At 50.9% G+C, this 18,733-nt stretch overlaps 1 protein-coding gene across 2 annotated transcripts in view; it reads left to right on the top strand.

Annotated features, from left to right (window-relative positions):
- The window catches only part of stk17al (serine/threonine kinase 17a like), an 18,967-nt gene extending 1,183 nt beyond the window's left edge, over positions 1-17,784 (top strand). For both annotated transcript variants that reach the window (XM_062533011.1, XM_062533009.1), the window contains 6 exons: positions 4,048-4,260; positions 12,087-12,231; positions 13,324-13,450; positions 14,028-14,076; positions 14,822-15,001; positions 15,868-17,784. In XM_062533011.1, coding sequence (XP_062388995.1) covers positions 4,048-4,260; positions 12,087-12,231; positions 13,324-13,450; positions 14,028-14,076; positions 14,822-15,001; positions 15,868-16,171 — 1,018 coding nt within the window. In that variant the 3' untranslated portion in view covers positions 16,172-17,784. The remainder of the gene's footprint in view (positions 1-4,047; positions 4,261-12,086; positions 12,232-13,323; positions 13,451-14,027; positions 14,077-14,821; positions 15,002-15,867) is intronic.
- The last annotated feature ends 949 nt before the right edge of the window (positions 17,785-18,733 follow it).

Here is an 18,733-nt window from a genome sequence, read left to right as displayed (position 1 = left end):
TAGACTGGTTTTGTTTTGAGGCTTCGGAAATCAACCCCCTTTGCTCTTGTCACGCCTCATTTCATCCAAACCTCACAACCCCTCGGTTCTCCTTCTAGCTCCAAATGTCATGTCTCAGTGCGGCGAGTTTAGTTTGATGCGTTTAACGCAGTTGAACTGTGGTCCCAAGCCTGCTTTGTCTGTCGCAGGAATCTGTCATGCAAGCCATCTCTCGCCCTGTAATGAGTATGTCTGATGGTTTTAGCATGCCTCCGCAACCTCTCTGAACTCTGGGGACAGAAAGAATGACACTGATTCAAAGCAGGGCCAACTGGTACCAAATGTTCCAAATGTTAGTTTTTTTCTCATTGAATAAATGGCATTCACAAACAGCACAACGGCATGGTCACATGGGATGCTCTTTTTGTGTGCCACTTATCAGATTGTCCCTAGATCAGAATTTTCACATTGTCAAGGCAAGAAAAGAATTGAATTGAATTATTGCAGAGGGAATGAGGACCGAATTAGACACGGATGCATAGAGACACAGGGCTGCTTTTGGATGAAGTGATAGAACTTCAACCTCAACTTAGTGAAACCCCCTTGGATGCCCTTGATCTGCCTTTTGTTGCAATCCATATCAGATTATTCCACAGCAGCATATATAGGAGTATACTTGTTGTACCCTTTCAGTTTGGTGACTGCTTTTAACCTGGAGTACATCTCCCACTGTTCTCAGTACAGCTGACTGCAATAGAGCAAAGGTCTAGTTAATGGCAGGGAATAGGTATGGTTCTTCTCAGGGTTACGTAAGGGCTCCGTCAGCGTCATGCCAATTTCATGTCAAGGCTTTTTCCTGGTAGTCCAAACACAACTTTCAGAATTAGTTTAACCATGACCTTTCCACGCCCCCCACACACAGACAACCACACACACACACACACACACTCACACACACAAACACATACAGCTGGTTTACATCCTGCCTTACTTGCCATTCTTCCCCCGTTATTTAGACAGTGTGAGTGTGTGTGATTTATTGTAGTGTGTGTGTGTATGTGTGTGTGTGTGTGTGCGTGTATGTGTGTGTGTGTGTGTGTGTGTGTGTGTGTGTGTGTGTATGTTTTTAGAGGGAGTCTGATGACTGTCAGCTGCCTCATCGCTCAGACGTTTATTCTCTCCCCCTTGGAGCATAAAGACCTCTGGGCAGGAAATAGGAGCCATTGCCACCACCACTGTGTGTGTGTGTGTGTGTGTGTTTGGGACGGAAAGAGGGCGAGAAAGAGAGAGACAGATGGATGCATAGTCCAGAGACTGAGGCAGAGGGAGGGAAACCAGTGTCTTTATTAGATTAGCACCCTCCCCTACCACTGCCCTGGCTCACGTCAGCTCTGTCTGCCTCTCTCTCTCTGTCTCTGTGTGTGTGTGTGTGTGTGTGTGTGCGTGTGCTCAGCTGTCCGAGTGTATGCGAGCACACATGTTTCTTTTCTCACTTCATGGTGAATGAAGGCTTCCTTTTATGGTTCTTGGTACAGTATGTGGCCAAAGGCCCCCATTCACGCAGTCAGACGGGGCTAGATGGGGTGTCTGATGCGCCGTGTAGCATGGGACTTAGTAGGCGACGTGTGTGGGCAAGATGGAGTGAGCGATAGCCACACATGGCTGACCCACATACAGTTAGCATTCCAGATTCTCGCCTACAGTTGGAGCCCTTCCCACACACCTCTGCCCATGTTTAATAGCAACACACGTGCTGGTCTCTTCTCAAGGCCTACATGCCGTACCAGCCATCTCTCACCTCTTCCCCCCCTCCCCTACTACAACATAAACACACATTCTCCCGCAAGAGCCATTTGAAAATCCCACATTCCACAGAGCTGTTGTTCATGGCTGCTGTTTGGATTTCGGTTCCCTCATTACAGCCTTACCTTCGGGCACAAAGGACTTAAGGGACTATCCCAGATCCCAGATCAGTGGCCGGGGGACGAGGCGGTGTCAGCACGCGAGGGCTTAAGTGTTTGCGATTGCTCCGCCGTTGAGCCCCCTCACGTGTCTGGAGGGAGCCCAGGGCTGCCCTGCACGCCGGGAGTTGGCACAAAGGCTGTTTGTGCCCACCGAGGGTTCTCCGAGGGGCCGGACGGTGCCAGCCAACCGGGCGCTCAGCAGGCTTTAGCTGCCCCTTCCCCACGCGCTACACGGGCAACGGGCTACACAAGCTTCCGGAGTTGCCACTCATGGGGTTGTCAAGGGTACCTGCATGACCAGGGCAGTCCGGTTTGCTTCAGCCCAAAGCGGTCAAGGCTGGCACTTAGACGTGACTGTAGCCATTCTAGCGATGGCTATCTTGTCCATATAGAGGCCCAGCAGACATTTTGAATCTGCTAGTGCGGTTTCTGTGCAGTTCTCCCACATTGAGGTTTGTCTGTGCTTAGGCGTGCATTAGTAAAGTGAGGGGATGCAACTGGGGCTTTTGTGTGCAGATTCCTAGAAAGCTTTGGCTGTGCTCCCCTCCTCCCTTGTGTTGAGCAGGGCCTTCTCCGTGGACTCTGTTGTATCTGTGTCCATCTGTGAAAGCCTCCTCTGCCTGTGTGAACACAGATTTACAGCCACTGGATCCTGGGAGAGGAGCTTGGAATAACTTCAGAACATTCAATCATTCTGTGGAGGAAAGAGCCTGTTTTGCTACCACCCCCTCCACACACACACACACACACACACACACACACACACACACACACACACACACACACACACACACACACACACACACACACACACACACACACACACACACACACACAGATAAATGTTTCTGCCCCCCCCCCCCTTACACACACACACATGCACCATTTGTCTCCGTGAATTATATGTAGCCTTAGGCTGATGGAGAGCAGTGAGGTTCTGACGTGTTACGTGAGCACCCAGTGAGCTGGTTCTGACTGCACTGAGATCAGCCCTCTGTCACCGCGGCTGTAGGCTTACTCACCATCATGCGTGTGGAAAAGTTCCATTTCCAGATATTATCAGCAACTAGCTTTTTCTTAATTGACTCATAAACTGACTCATAAACCACACACACACACCACACTCACACACACACACGCACACATTGTTGTGTTTTGAATAGTGGAGCAAGACTTTGGCTGTAGTGGGCTGGCCCTGGGTAACCCCTTCTTCACCTTCCCTGCAGCCTCTCTCTGTCCCTCCCTGTCTGACTAGCACTCTGGCACATGGGTGGTCCAGGGGCTGGGGACTGTGTGGGGACTGTCTGGACACACACACACACACACACACACACACTCTGGTGGTCCTTTGTGGGGCATTGTGCGGGAGGGGATGGTAAAGAGAGGGGAGGAGATAGTGTGGGCGTGGAACCATTTGTCGCACCCCTTGTCAAACCGGAGAATGAGCAAACGGACAAGGCTACCACTCATTATCCTGTGTGTGTGTGTGTGTGAGTGTGTGTGTGACAGTGTATGCGCTGGGTGGGTTGTTCACGCTGTGTCAGACAGAGCCTGCCTTTTATCAGCTGGGCAGTGCGAGGCCGAGTCTTTACATCGGATTTCCTGCCCACACCCAGGCATGACCCCGGTCCAGCCACTGGTCACTCACTCCTCCAGAACACCAGCTCAACAGTGGACTGCAAATCTCTCTCTCTCTCTCTCTCTCTCTCTCTCTCTCTCTCTCTGCATCTCACGCTGTCAAGCTCTCCCACTGTCTCCGTCTCACGCCCTCTCCCTGTCTGCCCCTTCTAGCAGTTTCTCTCTCTCTCTCTTTCTCTCTCTCTCTCTCACTCTGAACCATGAGGCCTCACTGTCATGATTTCCATAGGTTTATATATTATTTCAGTCAGAGAGACAAAAGCACACATGCGTAAACACACACACAAACAAGCTAACAATACACACAGACACACACACACCCATGTAGATACCACCAACGGTCATGGTCTCATCTCTTCATTTGTATCCCACCCTCCCTGCTGTACAAAGACGTTTGGTGGCGTGTTGTGTTTGTGGTGCGGTCACTCAGCCTCACTGTGTGTGTGCTCTGCTCTTGTGTGTCCAGGGGCAAGTTTGCCGTGGTCAAGAAGTGCATGGAGAAGGCCACCGGGAAGATGTACGCCGCCAAGTTCCTGCGCAAGAGGCGCAAGGGCGAGGACGCCCGCGGAGACATCCTGAACGAGATCGCCGTGCTGGAGCTGGCCAAGTCCAACCCGTACGTGGTGGCGCTGCACGACGTCTACGAGTCCGCCAGCGAGATCATCCTCGTGCTGGAGTGGTGAGGATGAGTCTCTTATGATACACACCACTCGTGCTCACCACCTCACCAGGGCACAGAGAGTCATCATGGCACAGCTAGGATAGAGAGAGGACACAGACACAGACACACAGACACAGACACAGACACAGACACAGACACAGACACAGACACAGACACAGACACAGACACAGACACAGACACAGACACAGACACAGACACAGACACAGACACAGACACAGACACAGACACAGACACAGACACAGACACAGACACAGCTTGAGTTACTCCATGACCTAAAATGTCAACACCACAGCCCCACACAAAGCCAATGCGAGTAAAACCTCTAATTCAGCAGCTATGAAATGATTATAAAAATGAGGACCATCTCTCATTAGGGGGTCTTAATTCTCGCAGTGTCCCCCCAGAGTCTCCCCACACACAGTGTTGACCAAAGGAATCCCTCAGCAGCTTCAGTCCTGTCCAGTGTTGCCGCAGGCCTCTCGATCGTTATGTTCGTAAACAGCCCGTATTGAACCCAGAAAAGACCACAACCAAATATATTTGTCTTCATATTCAGAATGTCTGAGACAATGATAAAAGGAAAAGTCTTACAAAAAGACAAATAATAGGGAAATGGAGTGCATTTTGCGGTTCCCTCCCCAAAAGAAACAAAGCCGGCAAAAAAAATGTGTTCCCTCATTGCCCAGCATGGAGGCTCACTTGAGAGGAGGAACTTTAAGTGAACCCAGCTGAGAAGTCCAACAGCAGCAGCAGCTAACGAGACAAGCTGGCCTCAGTGCTACAGTAGCTTGCGTGGGCCAAACAAGGTCAGGTCTGAAACCCTAACAGTACCTTGTGACATGTTGTGCAGTCCTACCTGTCTATGTGTGTGTGTGTGTGTGTGTGTGTGTGTGTGTGTGTGTGTGTGTGTGTGTGTGTGTGTGTGTGTGTGTGTGTGTGTGTGTGTGTGTGTGTGTGTGTGTGTGTGTGTGTGTGTCAGATCAGGCAGATCTCTGTCATCCTCATTGTCCAGGCTGCAGGCCCATGCCAGTAAAGCCAGGAGTGGGTGATAAGGGCTCCTGCTAACGAGGGGGGAAATGAGGAGTCATTAGAGCTCCAAACCCGTTTACCGAAAACCCTCCGGCTATCTCACCATCTCTCTCGCTCCTCTGTCTCTGTCTCTCTCTCTCTCTCTCTCTCTCTCTCTCTCTCTCTCTCTCTCTCTCTCTCTCTCTCTGTCCCCCTCCCCTACTCTCCTCAGTCAGTTTTTCTGCAGGTTGTTGGTGGGTAGCGTGCGTCTAGCGTGTGTGGGGCATTTAACTCTGACTTGTGGTGTAAACCACACGTGTGAGATGTTGCACAGGCAGGATGCTAGTGAGGTCTGCAACGTCATTATGAAGCAGGACCTTTTTTTTTGGCGTTGCGTTTTTCACTGCCGGTCTGTGACAACTTTAAAAGCCTCCCTCCACTTCCTGTCTGAGGATGCAGCTGTGTGACAGTCAGTCGAGTGTTTCACACCTCACATGGCCTCACCTCAGAGGCTGATTCACACACACACACACACACACACACGCATGCGTAGACACGATCACACATGCTTGTGTGTGTGTGTGTGTGTTTGCATGAATTTCACTACCTTATTAGGGAATGCACCGCCCTCTGAGCTCCGCAGACACAGAGGCTCATTCTTTACTTATTTTTCTTATCTACAGTGAGAGTGTGTGTGTGTGTGTGTGAGTGAGGGAAAGAGACAAACATACAGATGGAGAAGTAGCAAGTGCAAGTATGGGTAGATTGCATTGACTTAGGGGTCACCCTCATTAACACAATGAGGCCTTCCTGTCCACCCTAGGGCCTAAATACCACCCCTAAAACTTTCAGAACATTTTGTATGTATGTGTGTGAGTGTGTTTATTTAGATTTGTGACTGTTTGCTTGTTAGATATGCTCCACACACATGCACACTCTCTCTCTCACACACACACACACGCTGTTCTTTCTCACACCATTATAAAGAAAGCACAAAGCGTTTCTCAGAAATGCACTGCAAATTGGAATTCACATTTCTGCTGAATCCAGAGGTAAGTTTATCTTTCTGTCACTCTCATTCTGTCTGCCTGCCTCTCTCTATTTCTCTCTCTCTCTCTCTCTCTCTCTCTCTCTCACTGTGTGTCTGTCTCTTTTTCTCTCTTTGTGAACTCAGTTGGGGCTTTAACCAGAAAAACCGTCTACTTGGAAAATGTTAGACAGAAAAATAACTTTCCATTTCCTGTGGGTTTACAAGCAAGATTCAAACTTCATACTCTCGCTTTGCAGCGCTGCAAACACACACACACACACACACACACACACACACACACACACACACAACCCATATACAGTCAAACAAAGACGCATGTGCACCAACAAACACATCCCCAGTCACGGCGCCATAACCACATCCGTGCTAAGTGTGCATACGAGAAGCCCAGTTCTCAGCATTGTCCATCCGCCGGCCCCTTACGGTAGATGCCACTGTACAGTAAGCCTCCGCTAAGGCCCACCCCAGGCCACAACAACACGGGGTTCTGCATGGGGTCAGCTGGCTCAAATCTCCTGATATGGTCCACTTGGCCTCTCTCTCTCTCTTTCTGTCTCTCTCTCTCTCTTTCTCTCTTTTCTCTCTTTCTCTCTTTCTCTCCTCTCACTTCTTTTCCACTTTCTATCTGTCTCTTCCTCGCTCTGTTCTGCTCTGTGCTTTCAAAGCTGCACGCCTGAGATATCAGATATTAGTCTCGGCTGCTTTTAATGTTGTCAAAACACGCAGTTCTATCAGGCCCATCTTCTCTCTCGCCACCGTGTGTGTGTGTGTGTGTGTGTGGACCGAAAAAGAGAGAGAGAGTGCAAACCAGTTCTGGCATTTCTTGCGGTGGCAAGAAACCTGACCTGAGAAGACACAGAGGTGAACTGCAGGAATGTGAAAACACTGGCACGGTCGAGAGCACCGCAGACGCTCACTGGTGTCTGTGTGTGTGTGTGTGTGTGTGTGTTTGTGTTTTTCACTTCTTCCTCTGTTCAGTCTTTGTCTTGGTCTCTTAACAGTCTCTCTCTCTCTCTCTTTACCTCCCTCTCTCCTCCTCTCCTCCTCCCTCAGTGCACTTGGAGAATGTGACAGGTAGCTGTTGTCCATCCCAGTGGGGGCGGTTTGGTCTCCTGGCTCTGGCCCCGCGGTGGCTGTTCCCCCTGTGGCCCCGTGGGATCCGGCCGGGGCAGGGGGGGGGGCGGGGGGGGGGGGGGGGGGGGGGGGGGCGGGGGACGAACTCAATCACCTGGAAGTGAAAAGCCTGCAGGTGGCTTCACGTCTCCGCCACCGCAGCCAGGAAATAGCTCAGATGGCGCCCTGTGTGGCGCCACATTCCTCCACGCTTGCATCTCCGAGAGAGAGAGGGAGAGGGGGAGAAAGAGAGGGATGGAGACGGACCGAAAGAGTCAGAGAGAGAAGGGTAGAGGTAGGGAGGGATGAAAGGAGAGATGGAAGCCGTTGGTGCTGTGAACTCAACTGGAGCTCACATAAGCGCATGTAAACACATGAACCATCCCACCACCCAAACATGGGAGCCGTAGCTCATCCACCATGGTCTGGCTCCACAGTTGACGTAGAAACAGGACATTACTGCCGAGGGAGGCCACGGCGCACCCACACGCGTGGCCACGCAGGGATCCCCCTGCTGTGGCCTGACCCTAAACAGGGGGTGGACGTAAACACCACGGGGCTGTGAGGGGAAGCGTCTAGGGAATGGAATGGCCTGCGGGGTGTTGACTACGTCATGGCAGACGCGCTGCCGAGGTGTCGCCCTCGTAAAGTCAGCCCTGTGGCATGCTGGGAATGGCTGCAGCGCCCCCCCCCCCGCCCACCGCCGTCTGAGGTGACCGAGGTGACCGAGGTGGTCAGACAGGGGATCCTCACGTGGTCAGAAATGCTCTGGTCCCGCGGTGTGTGTGTGTGTGTGTGTGTGTTTGGGACATTCCTTCTATCAGACGTGATGCGGTCTCTACCACAACCGTCTCTGTGACCCTGACTTGACCCCTAAGGACCCTTGTTTGTGTGTCTGGGTTGAGAACGTCGATATAGAACATACGCAGGAACTGGAACCGGAGGCCGGAACCGGAGGCGCTCAGACTGAGGGATGAGCAGGGTGTCCTGACGGGGACAGCGTCTACCTGGACCAACCGCATTCTGGACGTCATCTGTCCACTCGACTCCCTGCGTTTGGCTCCTGGCAGACGCCGCTGACTGATGGGTTGTTTTTCCCTCTGGTCTCGAGGAGATGAGCGGATTAGAGATGGCCGTCTCTCTCTCTCTCTCTCTTTCCTCACTCTTGTCATCTCGTCCGGCGAAGCGTAGCATTATCTGGACGCTCCGACACTCCGCTTATGTAACCAGTTTGAAAGCCGTCGTTCTGCCTCCGTCACCTGGGCTGTTTTTCCTCTCGGCTGTCTCACTGCTTTATCTTCAATCACTTTATCACTTCTCCCTCTCCATCTCTCTCCTCTGCACTTGTGACTTTATGTTCCCCTCTTTTCCATCAGCTGCTCTTTTTTCACTTTTATGGCTTTTTTTTCTTCATTTCCTCAGACTTTCTGTACTTCATCCTTGGCTCTCTCTCTTCTCTCTCTCTCTCTCTCTCTCTCTCTCTCTCTCTCTCTCTCTCTCTCTCTCTCTACTTGAATTCCTCTTGTTCTCTCTTTTTCCCCTCTCGCTCTCTGTGATAGTGCAGTGGGGTTTTTACGAGGAACCCTAAGTGACACAGATCCCCCTCCTATGCGGCTAACAGCATCTGGCCCCACTGTTTAAAAGACCCTGTAAAGATCTCAGCCTCTTTCCCAGATGGCCAACCGGCTGTGGCCCGGCTCCACGCCGGAGGCGGCCCGCATCTCCCCGCAGCTAGCCGGGCCTCCCAGTCCCTCTCCATGTCTATGGAGGCCTCAGGTTGTCCAGAGCAGGGAACTCATTAAAGCTGTTCTGAGGCTCCCACTGAGCTGTGCCCCGTGTTCTTTTGGACTCCTTGTTCTCACTGGAGGGCAACATGGATGGAAATCTAATATATTGTGTGCGGAGTGAGGAGGAATAATGTTCCACATATAGGAGTCCGCAGGTGTTAGTGCTCATGACGGCACTGCTCTTGTAGTGAGAGGATGTTTTGGGGGGAGAAAGGGAACATAGCATTGTTTTTGTTACGCTCTTTTTTCAGCACTCTTTTTTCAGCACTCTTTTTTTCGGAGTTGAAATTGAAACGCATGCTTGGTGGTCTGGTGGTCTCTCTATGGCCCTGCTCTGTTTTTTGTTCCTGAAATGAAGTCTAAGTTTATTTGAATGTGGAGCCCCCCACCACACACACACACAGACACACACAAACACACACACACACACACACGCTGTGACCGCTTACCCATAGCAAGGACCAAGAAAAGGTCAAAACATCCATCTTTCACCCCTCTTTCCCCATTCGTGTTTTCTTTTCATCTTCTTGTCCATGAATGTTCCTGCACTTGGTCTTTGGGTGACTGCATTTAAAAGCAAAGCCTGATGGGAAAGAGCCATGGGTTGATCCGCCTTTAATTTCATAGTATTGTCCAATCCATTAGTAATTAAGCACATGTGTGCATAAACATGCACATGGACCCACAGATCGGGACTGACAGACCAACCACGATACGGTCTCGAGGCTCTCCTGTCCAAAAGACATACCGTGTGACTTTAGGCTGTTGTTTTGGCCTATTCGAATTGAGCGGTAGGGAGTGGCGACACCGCCTCAGAGAGTGTAAACAGAGTGGGGTTAGCGTTATATTCCGTGAGTGGAGCCCTCTCTCACTGCCTTCACTGAGTCCCTGAGGATGGGTGGAGCTGTGGAGGAGAGTCCTCCAGCACTTCCCTCTGGCTGTCTGTGTGATCACACCCACGTGCAGTAACAGAACAGTACAGAGCAGACACCACACGCACGTAGCGCTCGCCTCGCGCGCACAAAAACGCTCGTGTACCTTTGGGTGTCCAACGGCTGTGAGCCGGGCCTTTCATGGCCATACTGGAGACACACACACACACACGCACTCTCTTGTGTTCGCACACTGAGTTTGCCACCGTTGGCGCTGCCACTGACCACATCGGCGTCCACACTCGCTGAGACGCGGCTGTGCGGAGGAATGCGATCCCGACTCGATAAGGGCGCTGCGCCCGCCGCGTTCCCGCTGGCTCGGGGGGGCTCTCGGAGCTGGTTTTGGCCGCCTGGCCCGCGTGCCAGCCGAGGAGCGTCAGACGGGGCAGGAGAGTGCCGTGGTCGGCCCAGTGCCTGGCCCAGCGCCTGACCCCCCCCCCCCCCGAGGAGGCGGTTGTGTGGGGGCGGGCGACTGCGGTCTGGATCTGTGGCGCTGATAAGCCCAGCGCCCCGTATTTATACAGCTGGGGTCAGCAGAGGGGCCTCTTATGTAACTGACATACCCACGGCCCTGCTCACACAGCTCCCCTCTAGCCTCTAGGTAAGGGTTGTGTGTGTGTGTGTGTGTGTGTGTGTGTGTGTGTGTGTGTGTGTGTGAGCGCGTGTATAGGCAGAGGCAGGCAGGCTAATCCCGGACACATGGCTCTCGTTGGGGAATTTTTCATCGCTCCAAGGAGCATCCGACTCCCAAACCTTCAAATCGCAACATCCCGGCGAGCCCTCGCCATGGTTACACAAGCATGGAGATCGAGGTGGTGAAACGATGCCGGACACCACACACACTCACGCACACACACACACACACACACACACACACACACACACACACACACACACACACACACACACACACACACACACACACATACAATCAGTTTGCACCATCAGGCATGTCCAGCAAGTCTCCGCTCATTAGGCTGTAATTGTTTGTTGTTAAATGTGCGGCTGTGAGAAGGTGGACAAACCGTAGTTTTGTAGAAGGATGAAAGGAGTTCAGATGGGAAGATCTCTGACTCATCTTGTTTTTGGGAAGTGCAACCCTGAAGAAGAGGGGACACAAGAGATGAGTAGAAGAGAGAGAGAGATGAATAGAAAAGAAGGAGGGCAAAGGAACAGGCTGCTGTTGTCGATTGTTTTCGTTGGCTTTCCCGCGTCGTTAAAACGGGCTCGGAGGGTCCAGCGGTTCTGAGAAGTGGTGGCGTAGAGGCGAGATCTCTGGGAGGCTAACCTTTGACCTCTTCAGAGGGACCCTGACCTGACCTGTTCTTCTCAGAATCAAGATTAGGGCCAAGGACACACTGCCAGCATGCCATGTGTGTGTGTGTGTGTGTCAACCTGAGAACCTTTAATCACTGCTGATGCATGGGTGTGACTTTTGGATCTGTCACACAGGTCTCCTAGAGGGAAGGTGCTGACCTTGTTCTCTGGCCCAAAGTCCAACAAAGACTTTATGTAACTTACAAGAACTTGCGCCTGTGTGTGTGTGTGTAGGCGGTGGATATTATTATCATGCTTTATGGGAGTTGGATAATGTCCTTTTTGATTCTTTTGTCTGGGAAATTTGGTACATTTTGAATGGAGGCGAGCCAAGTGACCAAGATGGCCCCTCGCATTGCGCAGTCCAACTCCACGAGCAGCCCTACAGCTGCAGCCTAATGAAGCACTCTTATTCCAACAGGGGATTTCCTGTTTAGCGCTGAGCCCAGGGGGGGAGGGAACAGAGGCAGGAAATCATGGTGTTTAAATGTCTACAAATCAACCCAGGGCATCACTTGTGTGGAGCGCGGCCCTGTTTGTTATGGGCTGACGAGTGTGATTTGTGTGAGCGCTGTCCTGACATCTCGCCCTCCCCTCTTGTCTCTTGGCATGCAGCGCTGCAGGCGGCGAGATCTTCGACCAGTGCGTCGCCGACAACGACGAGGCCTTCACCGAGGAGGACGTCGTCCGATTGGCTCGCCAGATCCTCGCGGGTGTGGCATTCCTGCACAGGAACAACGTCGTCCATCTCGACCTGAAGGTGGGTACGGGGGTGTGTGTGTGTGTGTGTGCGTGTGTGTGTGTGTGTTTGTATTGGGGAGTGGGTGGGATACCCAAACTCATAAGTTTGTAACTCTGATGTGAGTGGAAGACAGGAGCACAGATGGTGAGTTAGTGGTTTCATTTGAGCAGGATTGAACAGAGCTTCTCTTCTCTTCTCTGCTCCGCTCCTTTAAAAGCCTGCTCTGCTCCCCTCCTGTGTCCTCACTGTAGTGGAGAGAAATGCCTCACACCCATGGTGCATGCTGTGACTGATGGGGCCAATAAAGACACACACACACACACACACACACACATACGCACAGAGTTGAACATTGTGCCCACAATCCTGTGGACACACACCTACACACTTGCCGTGATAGATAGAGCTAATAAACCACACACTGTACTCATTCCATCACTTTGTCCTGAAAACACATGCACACACACACACACACAGAGGGAGAGAGAGAGAGCGAGAGCTCGTCGGCCTCCTTTGTAATGAGGTCTTGTGTAAAAGTGAGTGTGTTACATAATGGCAGCCCAAAGTGGAGGAGAGGAGCAGGGAGAGGGCTTTTTATATAGTACGTGATTCTGAGGCAGACACGTTTAGGAATGATTTAGAGAGCAGCGAAAGAGAGCCAGAGAATTTACAAGAGAGAGGAAGGAGATGAGAGCAGCGGCAGGCAGACAAAAGAAAGCTGGAGGATCAGGATCTGGTGCTCTGCTCTGGTGAGGTATTAGAGCTACGGATGGAAAGTTGAGGGCAGATCAAAGTGGAGGGGAAATGAAAGAGAGAGAGAGTGGAGGATGGAGGAGAGGCACTCTAGGAACGGGAGGAGGAGCGGAAGAGATCTCTAGACTTTCCATTTTAACGCTGCTCTCTACGTACACACCAACATCCATCTGGATTCCTGAAAGCCTCGCTAGATGGACAGCCCATCAGCATTATGTCTGACCTGCGCTGGGCTGAGCATGAGGACAAGAGTTTTAATGGCATGCCTGTTCTGTGTTTTGCTGTCTTGTCATAGCAAAAAGGGTCTGCAGACCATCTAAGTCTAAGTGTGTGTGTGTGTGTGTGTTTCCTCTCCAGCCCCAGAACATCCTGTTGACCAGCGCTCAGCCCCTTGGGGACATCCGGATCGTGGACTTTGGCCTGTCCCGCCGCATGGACTCCCTGACGGAGGTGCGGGAGATCCTGGGCACTCCGGAGTATGTAGGTGAGTCTGCGCCCACAACCCCCCCTCAGTCACGCTGATGATGGTGCACATGGAAGCGTGTGGTGCAGTGTGGCCGGGCAGTGGGGCTGACCAGTGTTGTTCCCTCTGATCGCTTCTCTGGACAACTTTGATCATCAGACGGCAAATGTTCGTCAAAACACCTGGAATTGGTTATGTGGTTGCCCAGCTAAATTACTCAGTACGTTGCCCCATATATCATCACCCAGTAGGACTTGATGGCCATGTCCATTGTCCAGTAATCAATCAAATGAGACATGTTGTATGAGTGTTGGTGCATTGATTAGAGACTGAAGTGATTGTGGCCAGGCCAGCGTGTCGAGCTGGATAAGGGTGATGTGTGTGTGTCCACACAGGCACGACTGATTGCCTACACCAGCAGTTCTCTATCAGTGCGTGTGCTCCTTTGACCTCTTACTTACATTACGTCTGTTGAGCTCTTTCCTTTGGGTCGCTGAGTTGGAGGGCCCATATTGATAAGTGTGTGTGTGTGTGTGTGTGTGTGTGTGTGCCCATGCATAACAGTTAACCTAATCAGCCTTTGTTTTCTTTTGAACAGCTCCTGAGATCTTGAACTATGAACCCATTAGCACCGCAACAGACATGTGGTAAGTGTAACGTCTCAGATCAAAGTCTGTTACTGTTTGTTTGCGAAAGAGCATCTGTATTTATGTGTGTACGTATGAGTGGGTATTTATGCGTGTGTGTGTGTGTGTGTGTGTGTTTGCGCGCGTGCGTCCGTGCTGCACACAAGTGATTTATTGGTTAACGAGGGCTCTTTATGGCCGTGTTTAGTAGGGTGACATCATCCTCAACGGTAGTCATGAAAGCTGTGTGATGAAATGAGAGTTGAGTGCTGAAGTCTACAGCCGGGGCTCTCCGGGCTTCTTTTAAACGCTCCCAGACTTCCTGTAAAGCCCTTTATGAAAACCATCAGCTTCAGATGTCCCACCAGAGGCTTGTGCTCTCATCAAAGACCACCAGCAGCTCCCGCTGCAGACTGTCACTTATAGAGGACAGAGTCTCTCTCCAGAAAGAGCACACAGTGTGCTGGTCTCTAGATGCGTGACCGTTAGATGTGTCTACTGCACCATAAATCTCCTCAGTATGGGACCAACGGTGACATAACACTGCTGGAGATGGTGTGCTCATAAGAAACACTGAAGCAGTTAATGGCACACCACAGTACCATGGCCAGCCCATGTGCCTTCCTGTTATATAAACACATTAAAGAAAGTCAAGGCTAAAGAAGCCCATTTCTGACACCATCAGTATGTTCCAGAAGGTTCTGTGAAGGTTCATGCCCTGTCGGACATGTCTGACCCCCCCCCCGCTCTCTCTCCCCTCTGACAGGAGCATTGGGGTGCTGACCTACGTCATGCTGACCAAAGAGTCGCCCTTCCAGGGGGAGAACAAGCAGGAGACCTACCTGAACATCTCCCAGGGCATCGTGGACTACTCCCAGGACGTGTTCGAGGGCGTCTCCACCCTGGCCATCGACTTCGTCCAGGCGCTGCTGCACACAGACCCAAGGTGAGTGGCCCAGAGGGAGAGAGCGTGTCTGGGGAAGAGGGCTGGGGAGGGCTGGGCTTGGTGGGTGATGAAGTGCAGACAAGGTCCCTGATGAGCCATGTCTCTGCGGTACACTCACAGCACTCTGGGAAATCAATGGCTCCATCCATCCCAAGCACAGATGAGAGCCATTATGGTCTGCTGGAGTGTTTCCACACATCTGGGCTGCCCCGTTCTAGAAACTGGGGCGCAGCGGCAGCCATTTTGTGTCCTCCTCTCCATCAGCTTAACCGATGAGGGAGCAGCTCCGAGGGCTCACATGTGCAGCCATTCCGGCTCGCCGAGGAGCGACGGCAGCCCTGGCCTCTGCTCTCCCCGCTGTAATCCTCTCTGTATAATTTAACGCCCACAGATGATCTGCGGCTTTAGGTTTTTTTTTCTCTTTCAAAGAAAGAGGGAGAGAGGGGGGAAGGAGGAGAGGAGAAATAAGAGAAAAGGAGAAAATAGCTGTGGAAACATTCCTGCGTGTGTGAGTAATCCCTGGAGAGGAAAACTCCGAGAGGAGAGGAGAGGAGAGGAGAAGCTGTGCAGGGTAGAGGAGGGGAAAAGAGCGAAAGACCTTTACGTTACGAGTGTTGATTGAGATGGTGTCAGTTGCAGGCGGAAAAGGAGCCTCTATTTCCCCAAGCCCACTCTGAGGTTTCCAAATGATTTGTTCCATTGTTTATGATGATTTGCGAGATGATGGAGTCTCTTAGTAGTAACGATTTCTAACGGCCATCTCTCTCTCTCTCTCTCTCTCTCTCTCTCTCTCTCTCTCTCTCTCTCTCTCTCTCTCTCTCTCTCCTCTCTCCCTCTCTCTCTCCCTCCCTCTCTCCCGTACACAGAAAGCGGGCCACAGCTGAGGAGTGCCTGAGCCACCCCTGGCTGAGCGGTCACTCTCCCCACGTCCACGCCGCCGTCCCCCCCGCCCCCCCGGTGCCGGCCCGCGTGCCCCTGGAGCCGCTGGACGAGACCAGCCAGTCCGAGTCGGAGCCCGAGAGTCCCGTGCCGGCGCCCCAGCTGCTGGTGGTGCCCTCGTCGTTCGCCGCCTTCCCCGGCCAGGGCGAGCTCAAGTCCGGCCGCGACGCCTTCAGCTTCACCGAGCCCTTCCCCTCCCGACAGGAGATCCAGCAGGAGGTCCTCTGCTGAGCAGCCAATCAGCAGAGGGCTCCATTAGCACAGCGGCCAATGGGGTTCCCTGATGATGAACTGTGACTGACTGATTTGTGCCTGTGTGGTGTGCGGTGCATGGCTGACAGTGTTGCGGCGTGGACTGCGCCCGTCCGCCTTTCTGCGTGAATGTGATGAGGCCTGACCCCTGACCCCAACCTCTCTCCTCTGAGCACACGGCTGGGCCTGCGTGGTGCCCTAGAGACTCGCAACGTTTCTAAAGCCTTCATACGCCGTTTGTAAAACCTTAAATAGCAGCTGACCTGAAGAAGGAAAGACTTGAACAGAAATGAAGACCGTTTTGAAAGGTTTGAAAATAAAAAAAAGCCATGTGATGGCTTTTAAAAATGCACTCAAGTATTCACATTCACCCATTTCTGAAAGAGTCCTGTCATTCCTGTACGGGGGAAGTGGAGGTGGTGGGCTGAGTTCTTTTAAGATGAGGCCTTGATTGAATTTTCCGATAGCCTTACAGTTTGAAATCCATTTGGATGAGAAGTATGATTGCAATGGTGATGATGAAGGATGGTGAAGAGTTAGGCCATTTAGAGGTCTCCAGGATACCAGTGAATGTTAGAGGAATCTGTCAAGAAGATTCATGGCCTTCATCTGTTTAATAGTCCACTGGTGACACCCCCCTCCCATCCACATTCACCATTTAAAATGAAAAATCTACAAGCACTTTTATTTAAATTGTATAATTTTATAGTTTAAACAAATGTTGAGGCGTCCTTTGCCAAAGACGTGATGACATGGTTCAGACAAGCACAAAATAATAGTTGTTAGAGGTGTCCATCCACACATATGTATATAACCATACACACACACCACTGTCTCCTATTATTCGGAGTGTCCACCAAGTCTCAGAGTTGCAGGTTTTTGATTTAGTTGTTGTTTTGTTTTGTCATGTTTTGCTGTTGTTGCACATGTGACCTGTACTCACAGCTTGGGTTGAAGTGTTTTCACGCACGCTTTTGAACTCGTGCTCCTGTCTGATCCAAGCGTTTATTTCTTGAACCTCACTTGCTGATCATGTAGAAGAAATAAAAATAAATAAATAGAAATAAAAAAAGACGCAAGAAACAAGATGGCCACCTCAGGAAGTCTACTGTACTTGTTGTGCTGTTTTCTGTTGACTGGGTGGCCCAGATATGTGTTGATTAGGAGGTGTATATACAGCTGTCGCTGACTCTGGAGTGGCTAGCTGAGCAATGACTTGCATGAGAGAGAGCGAGAGAGCAGTGAGGTGACTTAAGTGCTTAACCTGGGAGATTCTCCGCATTGAGAAGAAAGTGAGAAAGCGTCTGCTTTTGGATATTTCCTCTCAAGTAAGAAGTCAAATGTATATTTTGTGTGTGTTTTTTTTTCTGTTTTAAGATGAATTGTGTAAAAAGTATTTTTCTATTGTGGCATTATACTGTAAGGAGTGATAAAATGGTATTAAAATTGTATTAAGTTTCTTTTTTTTACTCTTTTCTTTCCCTGATGTTTGCTTTTAAGCTTCAAACAGGTTTGCACTTAGTGGAAGTCCTGATCTTAATATAAATAAATGTTAATGGCATGCATCAAAAATAAATTTTGTATGAAACAAGTCCCTGACTAGTGCTCTTCTTGGTCTGCTGTGTTTTGTTGTAACAGCAACAGTGTTGTTGGCATGATGACGCGTCTTCGCTTTCCTCCCTTAGCTCCTCTTCCCGGCAGTTACGTTTTTTAGATCTAAAAAAGCCTCTTTCCTAACTGGATGTGTGTGGATGTACTGACATTTATACACAAACACAAACACACACAAACAAACATTCTTCAGGAAATGCCAGAAAAGCTTTTAAGTGGAATGCTCCTGTCTCCCATAAATACATCCTTCCCCAATACTCTCTCTCTCTCTCTCACTCACACACACACACGCACTTACGCTTTCATCAAGCTAAACAATAGTCTTGTTTGCTTGAGTTCTAAATTTGTACCCCTTTTCTGTGGCTTGGCTTCCCTCCAGCCTTGACCCTCACACACACACACACACACACACACACACACACACACACAGCATACCACTGAGCCTTGAGTTTCCGTTTCCCACTGAAGAACTTCAGGAATGCCTCATTGAAGGAACCACTGGAACCATTTGGGTGCCCTTTTGTTCCCCATCACTCGTTTCTTCCACTCCTGTCCTCCATCTCACCTTCTCTTTCTCTCTCTAACACTCTCTTTCTCTCTCTCTAACTCTCTCTCTTCCTCAGTCTTCTTAGAGTTCAGCTTTCGGCCTCCTCCACCTCCTCTGTGTCCTTGCCGGTTCTGCCAGACACGTTTCACATCTGGGCCAGATGTGGTCCGGATCTGGTCATGGTCTGGTGTCCTGTGTCTCCGTCCTGCCCAGGCCACGGTTACACAGCACATTCACACTGAACTGAGCCCTCGCCAGTGACCTCCGCAGCAGACCTCATGTCTGTGATGCGGTCCGCTTGTTCCCCACATACATCATGTGTCATGTATTGTCCCCTGGGACACTCAGCACTTGCATAACCAGGGTACTTCATATGTAGCAAT

The sequence above is a fragment of the Sardina pilchardus genome, chromosome 3 (assembly GCF_963854185.1).
Source record: "Sardina pilchardus chromosome 3, fSarPil1.1, whole genome shotgun sequence".
Lineage (NCBI taxonomy): Eukaryota > Metazoa > Chordata > Actinopteri > Clupeiformes > Clupeidae > Sardina > Sardina pilchardus.
The sequence above is the reverse complement of the archived record's forward strand: the minus strand, read 5'-3'. Positions and strand labels throughout refer to the sequence as shown.